Source organism: Equus asinus, chromosome 23 (genome assembly GCF_041296235.1).
Source record: "Equus asinus isolate D_3611 breed Donkey chromosome 23, EquAss-T2T_v2, whole genome shotgun sequence".
In the NCBI taxonomy this organism is placed as follows: domain Eukaryota; kingdom Metazoa; phylum Chordata; class Mammalia; order Perissodactyla; family Equidae; genus Equus; species Equus asinus.
This window is the reverse complement of record NC_091812.1, coordinates 62,282,626-62,303,963: the sequence shown is the minus strand read 5'-3', so window position 1 is coordinate 62,303,963 and position 21,338 is coordinate 62,282,626. Positions and strand designations below refer to the sequence as shown.

The 21,338-nt window shown below is 43.0% G+C and overlaps 1 protein-coding gene across 2 annotated transcripts; it reads right to left on the bottom strand.

Annotated features, from left to right (window-relative positions):
* Positions 1 to 5,545: 5,545 nt before the first annotated feature.
* On the bottom strand, positions 5,546 to 17,069 carry DNAJA1 (DnaJ heat shock protein family (Hsp40) member A1). Of its 2 annotated transcripts, XM_014857500.3 has the most exons (9): positions 16,419 to 17,069; positions 15,199 to 15,340; positions 14,869 to 15,046; positions 12,684 to 12,788; positions 11,724 to 11,951; positions 9,062 to 9,176; positions 7,381 to 7,496; positions 6,932 to 7,032; positions 5,546 to 6,156 (listed from the first exon to the last, which is right to left on the bottom strand). In XM_014857500.3, the coding sequence occupies exons 2-9, from the start codon at positions 15,328 to 15,330 to the stop codon at positions 5,938 to 5,940; spliced, it is 1,194 nt and encodes a 397-aa protein (XP_014712986.1). In that variant the 5' UTR covers positions 15,331 to 15,340; positions 16,419 to 17,069; the 3' UTR covers positions 5,546 to 5,937. The 2 variants fall into 2 exon arrangements, with proteins under 2 accessions (XP_014712986.1, XP_070351697.1); XM_070495596.1 differs by lacking the exons at positions 14,869 to 15,046; positions 15,199 to 15,340 and having other exon boundaries at positions 16,419 to 16,572.
* Between the last annotated feature and the right edge of the window lie 4,269 nt (positions 17,070 to 21,338).

Genomic DNA, 21,338 nt, shown 5'->3' with positions numbered 1-21,338 from the left:
AAAAGGACCTGGGATTTAGAAAAGTCTTTTTTGCTATGTGTGGCATTACCACTTAGCTAAAGAAAAAAAATGGAAAGCCAACAATACCCTTGAAACTATTTTGCATATGGGTGTCTCCTTTATGTTTAAAGATGTGTGGAATGCCTGTGTTGATGGATGAAGGTACCGTGCTGGGTACCATTTCAGGAAAGTGGGACTTTGTTTTTGTGGGCCTTTTATGCCCCTTTGTAATTCTAGCGTTTATTAAGTGCAAACCAGTGAGTAAAGTTTTTTATAAGTTGTGCGGTCTTATGATTAACCTTGATTGTAACTTGAAATACAGCCCGATGCTGTGCCTGGCACATAGTAGTGCTCAGTTTGGCTGAATTAATTCTTAGCAGCACTAAGAAATCCCTCTTTCCTACACACATTCCCAAAACTTTTTTTCCTTTTGCCACAAAACCTGCAGCTTTTTGACAAAATGTGGTTGGCTGCCATTTTTGGAGTTGAACATAGCCATGAATCCACGTGAATGTAGTCTGCCATCGCAGTGAAAAGAAGCCTTCACTTAAGTAAAAGAAGTTTAAAGTGGAAAGCAGCAACAGCTTTGCTAAAATCCCTTAGAAAAACCTCAAAAATTGGGGTTGTGCTTTAGCCCACAAGCTGGTGAGCGGGCAGGTGTGAGATGGATACTTCGTGCCAAGGCTCACGGAGAGCGAGAATCCAGTCAACCTGTGTTCGCTGATTTGTTCTAGGAATTCTCATCAAGTGCCTGCTCTGTTCTGCACAGTGTGGAGGGCGGTTAAAAAAGACCTGTTTCATATGAGTCTGACAAAGACAAACACTGCGTGATTTCCCTCATAGTTAGAAGACAAACAGGTGGATAAAGAGAACAGATTAGTGGTTACCAGAGGGGAAGTGGGTTGGAGGGGTGGGCAAAAGGGGTAAAGGGGCACATATGTATGGTGACGGATATAAATTGGACTATTAGTGGTGAGCACGATTCAGTCTGTACAGAAACTGAAAAAATAATAATGGGACACCTGAAATTACACAATGCTATAAACCAGTATGACCTCAATGAAATAACTGAAAAAAAATATAACCAAACAATAAAATCAGCAAAAAAAAGAGACCAATTTCTGTCATCAGGTAGGGAAGAAAAGCACAAGTTAGAGTAATTAAGGGGCCAGCCCCGTGGCCAAGTGGTTGTGCACTCTGCTTCTGTGGCCAGGGGTTCACCGTTTCGGATCCTGTGTGCGGACATGGCACAGCTCATCAAGCAATGCTGAGGCGGCCTCCCACATAGCACAACCAGAGGCACTCACAACTGCAATATCCAACTATGTACTGGGGGGCTTTGGGGAGGGAAAAATAAAAAGATGGGCAACAGATATTAGCTCAGGGCCAATCTTACTAAAACAAAACAATTAAAATAGTGGGGTAAGAGAAACTCCTGAGGTTTTTTTGGTAAGGGGAGGAAGGGCACCTAGTCCAGCCTGCTGAGTTAGGAAAGGCTTCCTGAGCAGCTGGCCATGGAAGGACCAGCAGGAGCTGGTGGCGAAGGGCTTGGGATCTAAGTTACAGAAGGAGCCTTTCGAGGCCCTGCAGTGGGGCGTGGCGGTAAGGCATGTGCTGGACAAATGGCAGCGTTGGGAGACCAGGCCAAGAGGAGAGGCCTGGATTGGGAGCTGTTAAGTATATCTATTTTCTTTTTAATAAAGTAATGCATTGATGTAACAACGCAAAGGTGAAAAAGAAAATGAATCTGCCTTTCCCAGGTAACCCTTGTGCATCTGTCTACAACTTCCTTCATTTGTTGTGACTTGCTTTGTTCAAAAGTGGAAATGGCACTTCCCCTTACTCTGTGCCTGGCTTTCCTTCTGAAGGCCCACGTGGCCATCTCTCCACAGAAGCTGGGGGGGGGGGGGGGGGCGGCGCGGAGGAGCTGGGGACAGGCGCCTCACTGGAGCCACCTGTCGGGTGCGGGAGGCGAGTAACAGCCAGCACTGCTGGGCTGCTTGTCCCTTCACATCCTGGCAATCACATCATGATATTGGCCTCTCCAGCGCAGGGCCGGTGGCAGAGGCAGTCATGGCGAACTCCCTGCTGGAGGCGTGTGTTGCGTTCCCAGGGATGTGCTCTGCTCAGCCCACCCATTCACCACATACGCCTCTCCAGCACTGCAAATTCGCGGCATTAAAGTTAACTCCGTGAGGGTAAGGACGTTTGTCCTCCCTCCCACTCAGTTGTTGAATTAATGACTCTGGGAAACATTGGACGACCTAACGGTGTTTCAGGGCAACTTTTTAAGTATATAGTCTCAGGTGCACTTCAGTACCCTCTTCACTGGTTTTGTTTCCAACTTGTACTACTCCCGCTAACAAACAGGGTTGACCGAGCCCGCCCTCCCTATGTAAGCAGCCTTATTTAGTCCTCAGCCGCTTGCTGAGGCACAGCCTAGGATTCCTATGGTACACAGGAAGAAACAGGTTTCCAGAGGTTACCACCTTGCTCACGGAGCTCACTGAAAACCAGGCGTGAGTCCAAATCTCAATTCCTTTTCTCGCTTTGAATCTAGTCGCTGTCAGTTTCTTCTCCATCGTTAGGTTTGGGCAGAGGCAAAGAACCCGTGGATGGTTTCCCCACATCCTGTTAAAACTTATTTATGAAAACTGGCCACAGGCAGCGAGGTGAGTAGAAAGAGCACTGAAATACAAGAATCTGAATTCTCGTCTTTGCTATCATTTCTTTTTCCTTGGGCCACAAGAACAGTTCTGTCATCTGGTAACTTGTTGGGAGGCAAATTCTCAGGTCCTGCCCCAGACCTACAGAACCAGCAGCTGTGGGGCAGTGGGGCTCAGCAAGCCTGCTCAAATTTGAGAACCAGGGGGCAAGAGAGCAGTTTCCTCATCTACAAAGTTGGTGGTTTGATTCTTTTTTTCAGTCTCAGTTGCTGAGATAACCAAATTAGTTGATACAGGTACCAGACTTCAGAAACCCTTGAAAGCACACCTTTGTATTGCTGTGGCTTGCTAGCATTTTCATTCACTGCTTTTCAGAGCCTATGCTTCATTTTCCCACATTACTTGCAAAGAACTTGCAATGAAGTGTACACCTAAGCTGGGAGTACACCTAAGCTGGGAGGCTCCCTTGGTCTGAGCTTCACTCTTACAGTATCAAGGGCTGGCATTATTTGACCTTCCACAGCAATTCTGACAGTGGCATTACCGTCCTAGGTGGTTAATACAACTATGTCCCTATGTTGGTGGCACTGAACCTTGGCTGTACATAACCATCCTAATGCTTAGGCTACACCCAGCTCAAGTGCACCAAAATCCCCTAACGGTGGGACTCAAAGCATCAGTATGTTTTAAAGCTTCCTAGGTATCTCCAATTGTAGCCAACGTCAAGAACCAGTACCATACGCAGAAAAGATCTGCCACATCCCACGAGCACCCTCATGGCACGTAATCAGTCTCTTACTTATTCCCTCCAAGTATGAGCAGGTGGGGAAGCATCACGGAGAAAGCATTAGAGTTCATGCTGGGGCCAGGAATGGCACTCGTGTGAAAACGTTGGTATGTCTGTGACGACCTTGGTCAGAGTTCTGAAATGATGATAATCAATGTTCTAGGAAGCATTTTGTTTTTTTAGACTACAAAGACTAACTTGTCAGTTGCTGCCTCTCTAGGTTATAACTATTTTATTAGTTTTTACTGTGGTAAAATATATGTAAAATTAAACCACTTTTAAATAAGTGTACAATTCAGTAGCATTAATTACATTCAGAAGGTTGTGTAACCATGACTATTTCCCAAACTTTTTCATCACCCCAAACAGAAACGATTAAGCTGCTGCCTCTCCAAGCACGCCCTTCCCTCCCAGCCCTCAGCGATCCGCCTCCATGAAACCTGCCTGTACTTCACGTCAGCAGAAGCACCCAATATTTGTCCTTTTGTGTCCGTCACACATTTTGTTTCTCCACCTGTTAGACACACAGGTTGTTCCCCCTTTGGTTATTGTGAACACTAACAAGAAATAAAGACATGCAAGTATCTGCATCAAGGAGTGGAATTACTGGGTCATATGATAATTCCATGTTTGGCCTTTTAGGAGCTGCCCAATTTTTCCCTAGCAGCTACCATTTTACATTCTTGCCAGCAATGTACAAAGTTCCAATTTCTCCACATTCTCACTTGTTTTCATTTGGGATTAGATTTTGGATTACTAGGTGTGAAGTGGTATCTCACTGTGGTTTTGATTTGTATCTCCCTCATAGATGATAATGTTGAAAACCTCACGTAAGGGTTTTTGTATTTTAATTTTTTAAATGTCTTTTAAAACATTCCTAAATATATTACAATACAGGTTCATTGTGGAAATTTTTAGAATTTGTATATAAATCCAGTAACAACAAATTTGTCATAACCATTGTTTTGAATACTTTGATTTGATATGCTTTCCTCAATACCTGCTTCATATTCAAACCTATGAGGGCACACAGACTAAAAAGACAACCCAAGAATCATAGGAGAGGTTATCAATTAGGAATGTCACGACGACAAGAAACACCAAAGGCTTGGGAATATTGTTTACACCAAGTTTCCGTCTCTCCTTTTTTACTCAAGTGTTCTCTACGAGGGGAGCTGCAGATGCAGGCCATCTCCAAGCCAGAAATGCTATGCTTCCTGATGACGGGAGGTGCAGCAGAACCAGACACAGGATAAAGGCAAAAGGCTCTCACCTTCTCATTCCAGTGTTTGCCAAGTTTTTAAAATCCCCCTTTTTGGGCTCATTACTCACCTCTCTACTTTTGCTCCCCACCCTTGTTTAATACTACCTCTTTAAAATTAGCTATTTTTTGGTTACTCATTCTAACTAGTTAAATGAAAAGTTACCTATCTTAATTAGTGAAAAGCCAATGCTTTAATCTAGGGGAAAAAAAACCTGTGGTGACACATTGGAAATGCTTTGTAATCAGTATATTAGGGAGACATTCACACATTGCAAGAATTGCCTAAATTTTGATATCCACATTTAAGCTTGTGAACATGAATTTTAAACATACAATTAAAGCTATTCATCATAATTTGTTATACTACCAACATTAAATTACAGTTACTTTGGAGCATAAATTGTTTAAAGCCAGCCTGTAATATACCTAAAGAACACCTTCCTAACTCATACATGCACGTTACTCTCCATGTCTAGGTCTTATGACTAACTTCTAAGTTACCCTGCTCCAGAAGTCACTACTTTTGAGGCTTATCATGGTCCAGAGAGAAGGAAAAATATACAGATATTAAAAAAATAATGATAATAAGATGGCACAGCAGAAGGGAATGCAGTCCTGTAAGTGCAAGGCCTGAAGCAGCAGCAGATCTGATAAACCCCTTCTGTAGAAAGGTGTCATTTCCATCACTGACCCACAGGCTGAATCACATAGCATGCCATCTTCAAGTACAGTGGAGGCAACAGAATAAATGCAGAGGCATCACAACGAGTCCCACTGAGTACAGCTATACAGACCAACACTTCTCTACAAAGTCAGTTCTCTGTCTGATTGCCAGTTAACACAGTTTTAATTTCATAGTTTACAATGAAGGGTCATACACTGAAGTCAATACATATACCTGGCATTTCAGTCTAAGCTAGTCCACGTACACAGCTGCAATCAATTACAAGGTATGGCCTAACAAACGCTAGGGGAAAATTCTTTTTAAAGTAGTTTTTACAGGTATTAAACTTATCTTGCACACTGAAGTCATCATACATACAGGGCAAAGTCAGAGCTTTTATACTTGAGTTTATTCTTCATTTAACTTTTAAAACACTACTATAGTTGAATATTAAAACAAAAACAATAGCAAGTAGTGAGCATATTCTGATTATAGTCCTTCACTCATTCACTACCGCATAAAAAATGCCAGCAGTGAGTGTTGGTCACTGGCCCCATTAAGAGGTCTGACACTGAACACCACCCCTGGGATGATGCTCATCATCCTCATAGGCTTCTCCATTGTAATGGCGCCGTCTTTCCTGATTCGGATCAAAGTCCACCAGTTCTACCTGGTCCATTTCATCAGTCTCTTCTACTTCCTTCCTCTCAGGTAGGAGTTTTTCCAGCAAGGAGAGTTTATCAGGAGAGAGAAAGCCATTCTCAGGAAAGTTTACCTATAAAAAAAGAAATTACTCCAAGTTCAATCTGATTTACTTCAGCAGCAGTTCCTTAGACAGATTACTGTCCCATTTCCCCCAGACACATGTAACCACACAATCTTTCGGTGAACCTGCCAGTCCCAGGTTAGAATACACGTTCTAAAAGGAATAGCACCAAAAACTCTGAGAACCAGAGTAAGGATCCCAGTAAAGTTGCACTGTTAAAAATCATTGTCTATTCATCAAGTTTTTTTTTTTTTACACGCAAACCCATCCTAAAACACATTCCAATCTTAACATATAATTTAAACAAAGCCATTCTTAAAAAACGTAGCCCTTTTTTACCTGGAGATATTTTTAATAAATGTATTTGTGAGAGACCAATCAGTTTAAGATTGAGGAAAACGGCTGGGTTGCTCTATGAACCATGCTATTAACAAACCAAGCATTGAACTATTTTGCCAAAAAGCCACAATTGTTATTGTAAAGTGCTTCTGAACATGAAGATCCTAGTTACAGCATTCCATTAATAAAATACCCACTTGCCAAGCACCCCTGCCCCACCAATCTTTAAATAATTTAGCCAATAATGATGCAAACAAACCCAATCCCAACTGGTTAACAGAGAATGTTCAACAGGAGAGGAGTATTAGATCAATGTTTATTATTTCTTCCTGGACAAGGAAAAATATAAATTTGGTATTTCTTGCCATTCAGAAAATGTAATTCTGTTATCAGGTTTTAGTAAGCTGATCATTCTCAAATATTCCTTAAGTAGTTTATAGCTTACCTTAAATTCGATGATTAGGCGACCCTTTTCATACGGTCTGCGATAAATTGGCATGCCTTCATTTAGCACACACTTGATATCTCCATGCTTGACAATCTGACCTAAAAACATCGAAGGCAAGTTCTTTCTTAAACAGTGACATTTTTACGAGGTAGGGAAAATAACAAACAGAAGAATGCGTCCCAGCTCACTGATTTGTTAGCGCCATTGAGCTGAGTCTGACTCCTAGCTCACTGCTAGGAGTAAATTTATGTGAAGCAATCCTGTCATCCTTTATTTGTGGATTTTCTAGGGGATTCTGAAAGAGACCCAAGACCATACAATTTCAGCTAACAAGGTAGGATACATAATTGAGCAAGTAAACCATCAGTTTTCTCAGTGCCTATACTGGCTATCGGCAGACAACGAAAACACTTGAATACAAAGAGCAGCTCCTCCAGTCACCATACCTGGATGAGAGGTGATGACTATGGTTCGGTTGTCAAGAGTGGATATTGGCTTTTGGAAGCCACACAATGCTTCAACCAGCTGTATGTCCATACACATGAAAAGGTCTTCTCCTCGTCTGTATCAATGTAAATACGGCACATACTTAGATCTTTCAAATCACCAATCATTAGAAGTACCACAGAAGGCAATGCTGTTTTCTTAACAGTAAAGGTATCTTTCACAAAGACGCTCTTTCTTCCCCACTCTAAAAACAGAGAGCAACAAATAGATGGAGCCTGCCAGCCCTGTTTTCTGGACAAGGCTTTAGAATCCTTCTACACACTTTGCTAGGCAGCCTCTATCACTTTCCTTGAATTGTTTCATTATTCAATTTTAAATCTAGTTTCTCACATAGAGAAGAAAAAATTCTCCCAAAAGTGAGGCAAAAAGAAAGCAAAAATACATTAGAGAGAGAGAACATTATGGTCTAAGTTAAACAGACCTCAGGCAGGTCCTAGATTATTTAGGATTTGTCAAATTAAATAAAGGGGACATGGCCAACCTCAAGGGATAGTTAAGAATTTACTTTTTTTTTTTTAAAGATTTTATTTTTCCTTTTTCTCCCAGAGCCCCCGGTATATAGTTGTGCATTTTTAGTTGTGGGTCCTTCTAGTTGTGGCATGTGGGATGCCGCCTCAGCGTGGCTTGATGAGCTGTGTCCACGGCCTAGGATTCGAACCAGCGAAACCCTGGGCCGCTGAAGCCGAGTGCACGAACTTAACCACTCGGCCACAGGCTGGTCCTAAGAATTTCTTTGTTGATACATATGACTCAAGCAACATTAAGTGCCTGGCATATTATGAATAATCTTTTTTATATTTAATAACAGTCCACTTCCTTCTCCTAGTGCTTAAACTTTCTTCTTTTCCAAACTGTATTAATAACATATCTTTAATCGGCATAATATTCTCCAGAAAAACTGAGGATTCACCTCAAATGATAGCATCAAAATCCTGACAGCAATTCCCATTATTATTGAGACACTTGTGTAATCTTCTATTATAATTCATTCAAAACCAGTTCCTTCAGCTGTCATTCCCACAGATTTACCAGAACCCTAAAGTGGTCCAATGTTTTAAAATTAGCCATCGATTTAACACATTCACTATTAACCATCAAGCTTTCTTATGCTTCACTCTAAGTTCATTGTAGACACAGTATTAAATATTTCGTACCAAAGGCCTGAATTTATATTCTATTTCAGTTTTTTTATAGAGATGGTTCTAGACATTTATTTACATTAATTAAAAGCCAACCCAATTTACCATAAACTCAAGATTGAAAATGGTGAAAACTTTAGTGCATTTATTTCAAACTAACTGCTCAGACACAGATTGAGGCCAAAAATCTGTCTGGGGATGTTTCCCCTAATCTACCCGTTTCTACTCATACCTCCTAATTCAAGTAGATCCTCCAATTCCAGATTAGGTAACAATTTACCTAAATTTTGACCAAAAACTAAAATCTGATCCTTTTGTTTTTAGTCTCTTAAGACTGAAACATTAATGGTCAACACCCTTTTAGAAAAGACACTATACACCGCCTAAGTCTCCTGCTATACTTTTCCAGGTGCTTCCAGGAAGTAAAAAATACCCGAAACACGCAAGACACCAGTTTGAGTAGTCGATGATAAAGTTTTACCGAGTAAAGACAGCATGGTCCTTCTGATCTAGAACAATGATAATGTCTCCTGGCTCCAGTCCTGGTTCTTGGTCGCCTTCGCCATGGAATGTTATCTTCTGGCCATCTTTCATGCCTAAAAACAAAAGGTAATTTTATGTTCTTCCTCAGCATCCAACTGAGGTCAGAATCTCAACCTATTAAGAAACACAGAGGCATGTTTTTGTGTGTGCACAAAAAAACGTTCAAGTCTTCGAGGATGCTCAAGTTTACAGAAATGGCTAAGAACGCCCACATGATGTAAGGCCAATTTCTTACTCAACAGAGTGATTACAGTCGAGAACAAACTCTTGAGGCAAACAGACCAGGCCTCAAATCTCAGAGCTGCTGTTTACCACCAGCAGATTCCTCCAGGGAAGCCAGCTGCATAACCTGCCCCACACCTACCTCGCCTGGGCAGTTGTGAGGATTCATAAAAAGGGTGATGCTGACACCAAATCAGTGACTGGCAGACATTATAACCATAGATGGGAACTGTTTCAATTTCATTACTTAAAAGAACCTACATCAAACTATTTCTATTAAGTCTAACAGGAGCATAAATGAAGACTTTCTCCTACTGTATTGGCAGTATTTATATATAGGAAACCTATATATATATATATATATATATATATATATATATATAACAACCTAAAAAACTTAAAAATCCCTAATCTTTTTGTTTAAGATTGGTTCTGTTTAGCCCCCTTAAAAGAAGATAATTACTGGGGTCGGCCCGGTGGCATAGCGGTTAAGTTTGTGCGCTCCACTTTAGTGGCCCAGGGTTCGCTGGTTCGGAACCCAGGTGTGGACCTATGCACTGCTTATCAAGCCATGCTGGGCATGGATGTTAGCTCAGGGCCAATCTTCCTCAGCAAAAAGAGGACTGGCGGCAGATGTTAGCTCAGGGCTAATCTTCCTCAAAAAACAAAAAAGATAATTACTGTTGGACACTCCTTCAGCCCCTGTGGTTAGTTTCAAAAGTACAGAGAGAAGTATTTTCCAACAGGGCAAAAATTTCTTAAAGGCCAACATACTTTACCAAGATTCCCCCCTTTCTCCCTCTGACCCATGTTTCCGTTCATGAAGGGCTTACTCAGACCCCCTTTCTTTAAATATAACTCCTATATCGTGTCTGCAGATCATTAGGCTGTAGCAGTCCTGATTATTTCCTGAACCCATGATCACCAAGGTCATCCAACAAGAGCAACTTCGTTTCGCTTTCTATTATGGGAAATATCAAACCCACATAAACGCAGCCAACAGTACAATGAATCCCGATATAGCCATCAGTCTGGATCCAGCAGTTACCATCTCAGGATTAATACTTCACATATCATACCCTCCATCCACAACCCCTCCCTGTATCTGAAGCAAAATCCAGACATACCAATTAACCTGCAAATACCAGTGTGCACCTCTAAAAAAAATAAGAACTTAAACCACAACATCAGTATCATACACTGACAAAACTAAACAATCTGTCTTTAATCATTAATGAGGCAAAGTACCTGTCTTGTTACACTAGTGAAGCAAATAAACTCAGCCAGGTTCTGCTGGTTGTTCCACTACTGTAAAGAGCATGGGTTAAGTGCAACATAAACGGCTTCACAGGCAACTAACACCGTCCTAAGTACATACTGTTGGTAGCAAGCAAGGGGGTACATCTTACCAGAGGGGAAAAATCCAAATGCTACTACACATGGGCCAATTAAGGGGGGAAGAAATGGAGGGAGGGCAGTATCATGATTCACGTGGGAGAATACTACTGCAGGGGCTTAAATTAATGTAGGTCTATGTATTAATATGAGATGATATAATATTAACAATTCCCTATCAGTATGTACAGTACAATACTAACTTCATTTCAAAATAAGTCTGAAAGAGATTATCATAATACTGATTATTTCAGTGTAGAAGAATTAGATTCTAATTTATTCTGGGGTTATATACATTTCTAAAATTTCTACAATGAAGATGTATTGCTGTGTTACACTTTCAAATGTTTTTTTATAAACTGACCAAATAAAGGAATTGGCAAAATAAAAAATTAAATTCTAATAATATAAAAAAAAGTTATATAGTTATAACCTAGAACCGAAGAGGCAGAAACTAACAGGTATGTTTACAGTCTGTAAAAAAAATCTTAAAAAGCAATATTCATAACCTAAGTTCTTACAAATCAATTAAGAAATAAAACATGTTCACTGGTTTTAAAAAAATTAAGGAAATATTTTAATAAGAACCCCCCCAATTCTTCACCTAAATCCCCCCAAAATCCTTAAAAGTACACATATCCCTTAATCTAGCAGTTCCTAAGGATATTACGAATCTGTGAAATTAACTGGAAAAAAATTTCAGAGCTAATGGTTCAATGCAAGAGAATTCAGTCTGGAACACTGCTGTTCATTTACTGATGTAGGGGTTCTATTAAGGGTGGAGATCCCTAGTGTATTCCCTACAGATGTACCAAAAAAGTCTGGACTGAAACACACTATTTATTACACAGCTAAGAGCTATCTCTGGGGTGATAATACATACGCTATTGAGGGTAGTCTTCCACAATTATAAAATGTAATGTTAATAAACTAGAAACTTGCCACAGCTCTCAAGAATTCAGAGTAAATGGCTCAGAACTCACCTTTGTCGATATGAACTTCTAGAATCTTCTTCTCTCGAACTATCTTCCTTCCGTTGCAGCTTTTACATCTATCTTTAGGACTGATGCGTTCCCCGTGGCCTTGGCACTCCATACACACAGATTGGATCTGCTGAACCATGCCAGGTCCTATCTGGTGGATTCTTATCTGCATTCCAGTACCGCGGCAATTGGGACAGCACTCGACGGCTCCTTTCTTACCACCTCGGCCTAACAAGTTGTGAAACAAATCAAAGTATGGATGAATTTAGTGCCGAACACAGTAATGATGTGTTTAATCATTTAATTAATGATTAATAACAGTTTTATAACTGTGTTTAATAATACAGTTCCTAACACCACATTTTATTAATACTTTCAAGGTCTGATGGAATGCTGAGCCCTGAGAATCTACAATTCAGCTTTTTAAATAAAACTTAGCTGCAATCAGCTTCAGTTATCTATAAACCTCTCAACCGCTGTCTTTCCAAGGAGCTACTTCAGAATTTTGAATCTTAAATGTGCTCCCAAAGCACAATTCTTAGGACTACGCTATCTCTGAGATGAGAACATTTTGGAGAGTTTGTTCTCTTTAGAAGATGATATATTTCCAAGAAATAATTGGTATTTATAAAAACCTTAGAGGTTCATAGCCAGTAATGTCTCCAGATGAAACAGGTTCGTGTCCAAAAAGAGGACAATGTGTAAATTACTGACAGATTATTAAGCCACTGGAATGGTTCTGAAGTTTTAGAGATAATACGAGGAAAAAGCACACCAAGTTAGATTGATCCCAACTGCACTTAAAATATACACATAAAACAGTGCTGCAATTTTGCTACTATTTCTCTAGCTGGTAGGTTCAGTGGTTTCCCTCACACTTGGCACTCTTTTAGGCAGTGTATTATTTGTCAGTTTTATATATCCAGAAAGGCTTCAGTTAAAGATATTAAAAGAGCATACCTTCACATTTGTCACAAATCACATTCTTTTGCAGAGCTAGTTTCCTGGTTGCACCGTTATATAAATCTTCTAAGGTTACTGAGAGCTGATGTACAACATTTTTACCTAGAACAAAACAATGCTCATTAAGAATCTAAAACGCTGCACCATATTTGTAGTTCAACGCACTAAAAAAACAGGAATGGATAAGGAAAGAGAGCCTCACAGGGTCCATCTGTTGAGCATCTATTACATGCATAGAACGCTGGCCACATTATGAGGCAAGACCTTCAAAGTATGATGTAAATCCAGAGGAGGAAAATTGGGTGAGATTAAGAAATTTGCCTAAGAACGCAGTGGTGGCCATTTTATAAATTACGGCAATCAAAGACGGCAAAAGCACTTGAGAAAACATTTTTTATTAGGTAGATGCACATTTCACAATACATTAATTCAAATTGCATTTCTGTCCCAATAATTCTTTGAATCTTTCACTTACTATGGTATTGAGCACCACGGCCAATTACTTCATTCAAAAATCCTTCAGCACATCAACTTTCAACTAATCAAGACGGGCCAGGGAAGCGCATGTATTTATTCAGTCTTCCCAGAAGGGTACCATTTCAGGAAGCAGCAGCAACAGCACAGTTAATGCACTGACTCTTTAAAGGCTCCCTTTCTCATATTCTTTATCATAGTGCTGTCCAACACAATTTTCTGCAGTGATGGAAATGTTTTATATCTATGCTATCCAACATAGTAGCCACTAGTCACATGTGGCTATTGAGCACATAAATGTGGCTAGTGCAGACTAAGGAGCTTTTTACTTTTGTTGTGAATTAATCTAAATTTAATGTGGCCAGTGGCTACAAATGAGTCCCATATGTATCTCACCTGAGAAAGGGAGGTGGAAGGTGGAGATCATACAAGGACATTGAGACTACAGAAAAGAAGTCACCTGCCAATGGTTAATAAGTTCCTAGGGAGTGATTCTTCCACAAAGACTTAATCCACCACAAAACAGTACTGCCTTACGCGTAAGTGAAAAAAGTTCTCACATTCCTGCACGACATGCCAAGTGAACATTTTTAGTTTCCAAGGATGTGAAGCACCATTAACTAGATCCTTCTGCTCTTATCTAGCTCCACCTTCGGGTTATGCATCACAAATACAGTCCCACTTGGTTCCGGCACGCTGAAAGCTGCCCCTTTTACTTTAACTTAAGAGTTTGGAGTACAGGGAAGGAAAAAAGCTTCAAGTTTGATTAAGCAAGTGTTTGCCAGTATCACATAAAAAAAAAAAAAAGACCTTTCATTGGTCTAAGCCACACAGGAGAGCTTGCTGATAATTCTGCATTAAAAACAAGATGAGTAATAATAAAAAGACCACTACTATTCTGTGAAACAAACCATTCTAAGCAACTGATTTTGACTGCAAATGACTTTAAGGTAAATTCCTCAAAAATAAATAAAAACATACCCCTTTCAAGAACTGAGTCAACAATTTCATTTTATCTGAATCTTAAACAGTGAAATTTAATGGCTTGCCCATTCCTTCTGAAATGGGCTCCACCCACTGGCCCTTGTTTGTGTGTATGAACTCTGCTGGGAACAAAGACTACCGTTCTGACCTGAACGCTGTACTCCTGTGAACAATATTTCTACAGCCCAGAAACCGTTTCTATTAAATGCTAAAGACACATACTTTGATATAAAAAAGCCAAAGCAAGATTAAACAGACAACAGGCTATTTAGAGGCACAGAACCGGTGTTCCCACCCTAACCGACTGCTGCCTTGCTACATCCGGCCTTGAGGAAAGTTTTAGGTTTCTGAACATCAACTCGCTCTCTTGACTGAATAAGTACCTCCCACAAGGGGAGGGGGTCAAGTAAGATTTGTAAAAAGGGCTTTTATAATTATGTTCCTATTCTTTGTTCCTGTAATTAATGCTTGATGACCTTACAAAGTCATCTACACTTGAGAGCTTTAAAAGCACTCACTTGTTAGCACTGGATTGGCTTAGCTATTCTTAGTTACATCAAATCTCATTTAAAAAAACTATACCACAAATCAAACCAGCAATTTATGGCCAGTTCGCATCATTACACCAACATGTAAACAGGCATTTAAAATAGGTGAATTCTCAAGAATTTGCTTGGACCAAAGGCTACTTTAATTTGCTGCAGGTGGACTAGCCTAGTCTTACCTCGCCTTTCTCTCTGCATCCTTCCTCCTCCTCCAAAAAACATATCAAAGATGTCCATGGGGGAGCCAAAACCGCCACCTGCGCCACCTTCTTTAATGGCCTGTTCTCCTCCTTTATCATATAATTCCCTTTTCTTTGCATCAGAGAGCACTTCGTAAGCTTGAGATATCTGTTTAAACTGTGAGAAAAAAGGGAATAAATTTCACTTAAAAAAATTTACAAAGCCAAGCCACTGTATTAGACACAGTCAACTCCAGGTTGTAATGGACACACTACACCCCCGGCAAAGGCCAACCCAGCTACGTTTAAGAACACGACCATACTACTTGCCTTCTCGCCTTCGTTTGGATTCTTATCAGGGTGGTACTTCAAGGCCAGTTTCCTGTAAGCCTTTTTCAATTCCTCCTGGGTGGCATTGGGTTTGACCCCCAAAACATCGTAGTATGTGGTTTCCTTCACCATTGTCTACAGCCTAAAACAACAAGAGGCACTTTTAACCGACTTTCCACTGGCAGCTCTGATTAGTAAAATCAGAGTTAAGGTGGAGAAATCTGTTCTCCGCCGAATCTGATTAGGAGAGCACAGGCTTCCCTCAAGTTCACGGAAAAGGCAGCAATCCCTTTGATAATTCAGCCCTAAGTCCTAACACACTCAATAGAAGCTAACAATCAGGGGGGAACAACTCCAGCGCCTCCTCCTCCAGCAGCTGGTTCCCTCTCTCCCATCCGAAAGCCTCCACACTAACCAGACTCTCCTCTGGATCCTTCCCGTGTCCCTTCCCCGGCAGTGAGGCAGCAGTAACCCAGAGGAGCACGAGTAGGTTCAGTCCACTGGTTATTACATCATCTTTGTCTTTAGTAAATCTGATAAACCATCCCCTCCCGAGGGGAAAAAAAAAAAAAAGGAGAGGCGCAAGGGGGGAGGGAGTGGTTTCTGAAACTGATTAAGAACGCCAGCGCCAGAAGGCAGGCTCCCCTCCCCCTCAGTCCCGGGGCCGTTTCTCAATCACAGGACGGCCAGCTCCCCCGCTCCTACCGCCGACCCTCCGCCGCCCCCCGAGCCGGCGCGGTCTACACGTCGTCAGGTTTCCCCCTGCACTTGGCGCCGACCGTTCAGGTTTCCTTCCTTTCTCCCTCCCAGCCTGGACCGAGCGGTGGGAGGGGAAGCCCAGGGCTCAACAAAGACAAGGAGAGGAGGCCGGAGAAGCGGAGCCCGCAGCCCCTCGCCCCGCGGCTCGTCCGCGCGTGCGCGCAAAGCTCGCCCACCCCGGGCGCGCGGGCCGAGGGGCGCCGGGGCCAGCCGCCGCCGCCGGCGGGGCCTCAGGGACCTCGGGCCGGATGGGCAGCGGGGAAACTTCAGGAAGGTCTCGGGCCGGCTCGCCGGGGCACTACCCCGGCCCTCCAGGGAGGGAACCGTGGAGCCGGGGACCGACAGCCCTCCCGCCCACGCGGGGGCCAACCGCCCCCGACCGCGGCTCCATCCGGTTCCCGGCGCCGCCGACAGCGCCGGCCTGGTGGGGAGCCCCGGGGAGGCGGGCTGCCGACACTCACCGGTGAGCGGGCCGAGGCCGGGGTGGGGGAGCGAGAGGGAGCGCGTTGCTGTGCGCAGCTCGGGCAGCCGCTGCTCCTCCGCCTCTCACCGAGCGTTCTGGAAAGTTCCCCCGACGCGCCGCAGCCGCGGTCTTTTGTAGCCGAGCCCGGGCGCGTCACCCGCCGGAAGTCCCGCCCTGCCCGGCGCTCCCACCGCCCCGCGGTTACCCGGGCAACGGCGCGTGGGCGCTCGGGCCGGGAGGGGCTGCGCCCAAGGGCCTGGTGGGGGTGGGCGCCTGCCCGGGTTCCCGGCGCTTGTCGAACTTTCTGGAGCCCTTTCTTTCCGCCGGTGGGCCCGAGAGGGCGGAAGTGTCGGGCGGCAGCGGGGATTGCCCGGGGGCCGCTGCGCATCAGTCCCGAAATCGGTGGGGCGGCCCGCGGGGACTGGAGTGCTCGGCCCGGCCGGGCGGGCATCTCCCGCGGCCCCTCGCCGGCGCGGTTCCTTAGCCCCGAGGTTCTGGGAAGCCGCCGAGCCGGAAATGCTGAGCAAGCCGGGTCTGGGCCCCAGAGCAGCCGCGCAGGCCTGGGGTCGCGTTCTTCCCGCGCCTGGTCCACGGCCTCGGAGGGGCTCTTTGTGCAAGTCTCAGCTCCGGGACACGCGGCGTCTGCCTCGGCCTAGCCGGCTCCCGGGGCGGGCTCAGCCCGGGAACCTGCGAGTGCCTGGGTGCACGCAGGGCCGTGGACTGTGCTCTGGCCAGGCGTGCACCCGGGTTGGCGAGCCGGGGACACACAGTGGCACCAAGAGTGGCTAACAAATTGTTTCAGTTATTTGACCTAACTTGTAAGTCCGTCGTCGTCCCCCGCCCCCCCCCCCAGCCCCCTACTTTCGGAAACTGGATCTACAGTCTGCAAAGTGAGTCTGGGCTTTCAAATGTTGGGACTGGGGCATAATGGAAAATGGGGGCTGTCTTCTTTACTCAGTAAGACGACAAATTGGAGCACCGAGAAACCTGGAGATGCAAAGTTGGAAAAGCCGGGTTCACACTGCTTAGACTTCAGTGGGGAGCCGGCCCAGTCAGTGCACGATAAGGGACCCACAAGATAGAGGTCAGCTGGGCAGAGGCTCCCGCGTTCGTCTGATGGGACAGAGAAAGCTTCCCTGGGAAACGGGCGGTTGAGCTGAGTGTTGAAGGGAGAAGAGCTTTCCCAGCAATAGACAAGTGCAAGGGAAGGCTAAGGTGTGGAGGAATATGACGTTTTTAGGGAATTGCAAGTAATTGCACGTGGCCAGAGCTAAGGGAGCTGGAGTGGCAGGAGGTGAGGCTTCAGAGCTCTAGGGAAGCACCTCCTGGTATATCTTGCTAAACTATTTTTGAACCTTACCCTGGAGGCGTCCTCATGCGTTTCTCTTCAGCCTTCTCTCCTTTATTTAAACCGTGCAGGCCAGTCACACCGAATTATCTGCAATTTCCCAGAGGCACTTTGTCATCTCTCTGCTTTTGCTCTGGCTGACAAACACCTACTTTTCCCAGTCTTAGATGTTGCCTTCTCAAATGCTACCTCTGGCATAGTTTTTTCTTTTCACCAGCAGTTGCTTAAGTCTGATGCTGCCAGGCAGGGAACGAGGGCTTGGTAATGTAAAAATCGCATTAAGTCCATGGTTCCTGCCCACGAGGAGGTCACCACGTAAAGGAGAAGTTGCGTGATCAGTGCTAATAAAGAGTATTGGGGTGCTGAGTGGGGGGGACCTTGCACCATCCAGATGAGTATCCTAGGCTGAGAGACCGGCAGTTGTGAAAACGTGAACTGTTAATAGAGAGCAGCAAACAAACAATAACTGAATAATAAATACCACTTGTGTGTTATGTAGGGTTGTAGTCCTACAGGTCCTGCTTTGCTGTAAAGTGGGCTGTGTGTCTGTGAATCTAACACTGGTCAAAGCATGTGAAATAAGCTTCAGTATCGAGTATATCGAGTCAACCAAGAGTTTCCGCAATCAATGTTACCATGCCTGCTTCATAAATCTTACTGTGTTTAGTGTTTCTTTTGGCCTAAGGAACCCAACTGAAATTCCCACAACTTTTAGGAAGATGGAAGTGTGATACAAATAAGGTACCTCCTTGAGAGTGCCCCATAAGGCTGTGAAATGAGATACTGAAAATACTTTTAAAATCTGCACCCTCACTAAGTGAGATTAATTCTTAATAAGAATAAAATAAGGGACGTAAAAGTTGGTTAAAAAAAGGAAGACTGTGTACTTGCTTGCTTCTGTGTGCGTAGAATATTTCAGAAGGATACCCCCAAAACTTGTAATATGGCTGCCTGTGGGGAGAGCTGGGTGCTGGGGAGAGGTGAGTGGGAGGGAGACATTTCACAGTGTACCCTTCTGTGACTTTGGAATGCTTAACCCATTTGAATGTAGTACTTACTTAAAAATTAAACTTAGAAAAGTATAAAATTGCCTCCTCCCAATGCAGGCTTTGAAGTAGTAACGTGTCACCCCAACAGTAAAGCAAAATTAAGGGATTCTTAGTTGCCTTAAAAAAACCATTACGTATGTTCTGTTTGACATTTTTCCCTTATAGAAACTTTCCTCAATGATGCTGAAAACATGACGATGAATATTATGGCTTTTCAGTAATAAGAGTTAACACTTTTAAGAAGCATTCTTATTTACTCAAAATACAAATATATTAGCAGTAATTTAGTATGTAATCTTTTCTTGTAAAGAAATGAGATCGTATTATACATGCTGTTTGCAAGTTACCCTTTTCACTTAATTTATTGTCATCTTACCACATCAGGATAAATAAATCTACCTTGTTATTTTTAACGACTTTATAGTAGATAGTATGAAGGCACTATAGTTTATTTAACCATTCCCCTCTCGATAAACATTTTGGCAATTTCCAGTGGTTTACAAACAATGCTGCAGAGAAAGTCTCAAACTCAGCTTTGCGTACTCATGAGTATTTATATAAGATGACATCTAGAATTGAAATTGCTGGGTCAACGTGAATGCAGATTTAAAGTTGTAACAAATAGCTTTCCATGTGGGTTTGTACTGCAGCCAGCAGATGTGAGTGGGTCTTGCCAATATGGAGGATTCTGTCTTTTTTTTAGTCTTTGCGAATTTTGGAGGTTAAAAAGTGATATCTAGGGGCCAGCCCCATGGCATAGTGGTTAAGTTCAATGTGCTCTGCTGTGGCAGCCTGGGTTCCCAGGTTCAGATCCTGGGTGTGGACCTATACCACTCATCAGCCATGCTGTGGCTGTGACCCACATACAAAATAGAGGAAGATTGGCACAGATGTTGACTCAGGGCTAATCTTCCTCAAGCAAAAAGAAAAAAAAAAGAAAAAAGAGGAAGATTGGTAACAGATGTTAGCCTAAGGTGAATCTTCCTCAGCAAAATTAAAAAACAAAAATTTGAAAAAGTGATATCTATTGTTTTAATTTGAGTTTCTGAAATAATATGGTTAAGCATCTTTTAAATGTTTACCAGCTCTTCTGTCAACTGTCCATTCTTTCTTTTTTTTTTTTTTGAGGAAGATCAGCCCTGAGCTAACAACTGCTGCCAGTCCTCCTCTTTTTGCTGAGGAAGACTGGCCCTGAGCTAACATCCGTGCCCATCTTCCTCTACTTTTTTTTTATATGTGGGACACCTACCACAGCATGGCTTGCCAAGTAATGTCATGTCTGCACCCGGGATCCAAACTGGCAAACCCCAGGCCACCAAAGCAGAACATGTGAACTTAACCGCTGCACCACTGGGCCGGCCCTGTCCATTCTTTCTATCGGACCATTTTTCTGTGGTGTAACTCCACTATTTTAATGATATGTAATAGCACTTTTTTTTTTTAGTTTTTTAAATTTTTCCTTTTTCTCCCCAAAGCCACCCCAGTACATAGTTGTGTATTTTTAGTTGTGGGTCCTTCTGGTTGTGGCATGTGGGATGCTGCCTCAGCATGGTCTGATGAGTGGTGCCATGTCCATGCCCAGGATTCGAACCAGTGAAAAGTGGGCCGCCAAAGTGGAGTGTGTGAACTTAATCACTCAGCCATGGGGCCGGACCCTGTAATAGCACTTTTATATCTGAAGTAGTAGGTGTTAGTCTGTCACGCGTCACAATTATTTTCTCTAGTGTATTGTAGCTTTTGACTTAGCACCTACATCTATATATGTATATATATCTTGGCGATATAAAGGTTTTAACTTTAGCTAAGTTATAACTCTTCCTTTTTATTTTTTGCTGAGGAAGATTTGCCCTGAGCTCACATCTGCTGCCAATCTTCCTCTTTTTTATATGTGAGCTGCCTTCACAGCATGGCCACTGACAGTCAAGTGGTGTGAATCCTGCCTGGGACCTGAACCCAGGCAGCTGAAGCTGAGTGTGCCAAACTTAACCACTAGGCCAGCAGGGCTGGCCCTAATGCTTTCTTTTTGACTTTTGCATTTCTTTTCTTCTCCTCCCTTCTCCCCATCTCCCTTCTCCTTTATTTGTTATATTTAGGAAGCCGTCACCAATCCAGCATTATCGATGTATTCTCCCAGGTTTTCTTCTGGTACTTTCATGGTGCCAGTTTTTACATTTCAATTTTTATTACAGGTAGAATTTATTTTGGTATAAGGGCTGAGGATTATTTGTAAGTAACTGAGCTTTATTTTTCTCCAGATGGCGAGCTAGTTTGTCTAACACTATTTTAATGCTCTATTTTTCCTGACTAATGTGAAATGCCACTTTTATTGTAGACTAAATTTCCATTGAAATACATTTTAATGTTTGGGAGGCCTAGTTCCCCTCATTGCTTCTCCTTTTTATAATTCAATTTTCTGGCATTTTCTAGTATGTTTATTCTTCCAGATGAACTTAAGAATATTTCTGGCAGATTCCCCTCAAAATCCCAATGTGATTTTGATTGTGATTACATTGCTTTTATG

Coding starts and splice junctions, on each gene's coding strand:
- DNAJA1 (XM_014857500.3), bottom strand. CDS start 15,330: ATGGTGAAGGAAACCACATACTACGATGTTTTGGGGGTCAAACCCAAT. Junction 7,033..7,380: donor AGTCATCACCTCTCATCCAG/GTATGGTGACTG, acceptor CGATGTTTTTAG/GTCAGATTGTCAAGCATGGA. Junction 6,157..6,931: donor GCCTAATCATCGAATTTAAG/GTAAGCTATAAA, acceptor CTTTTTTTATAG/GTAAACTTTCCTGAGAATGG.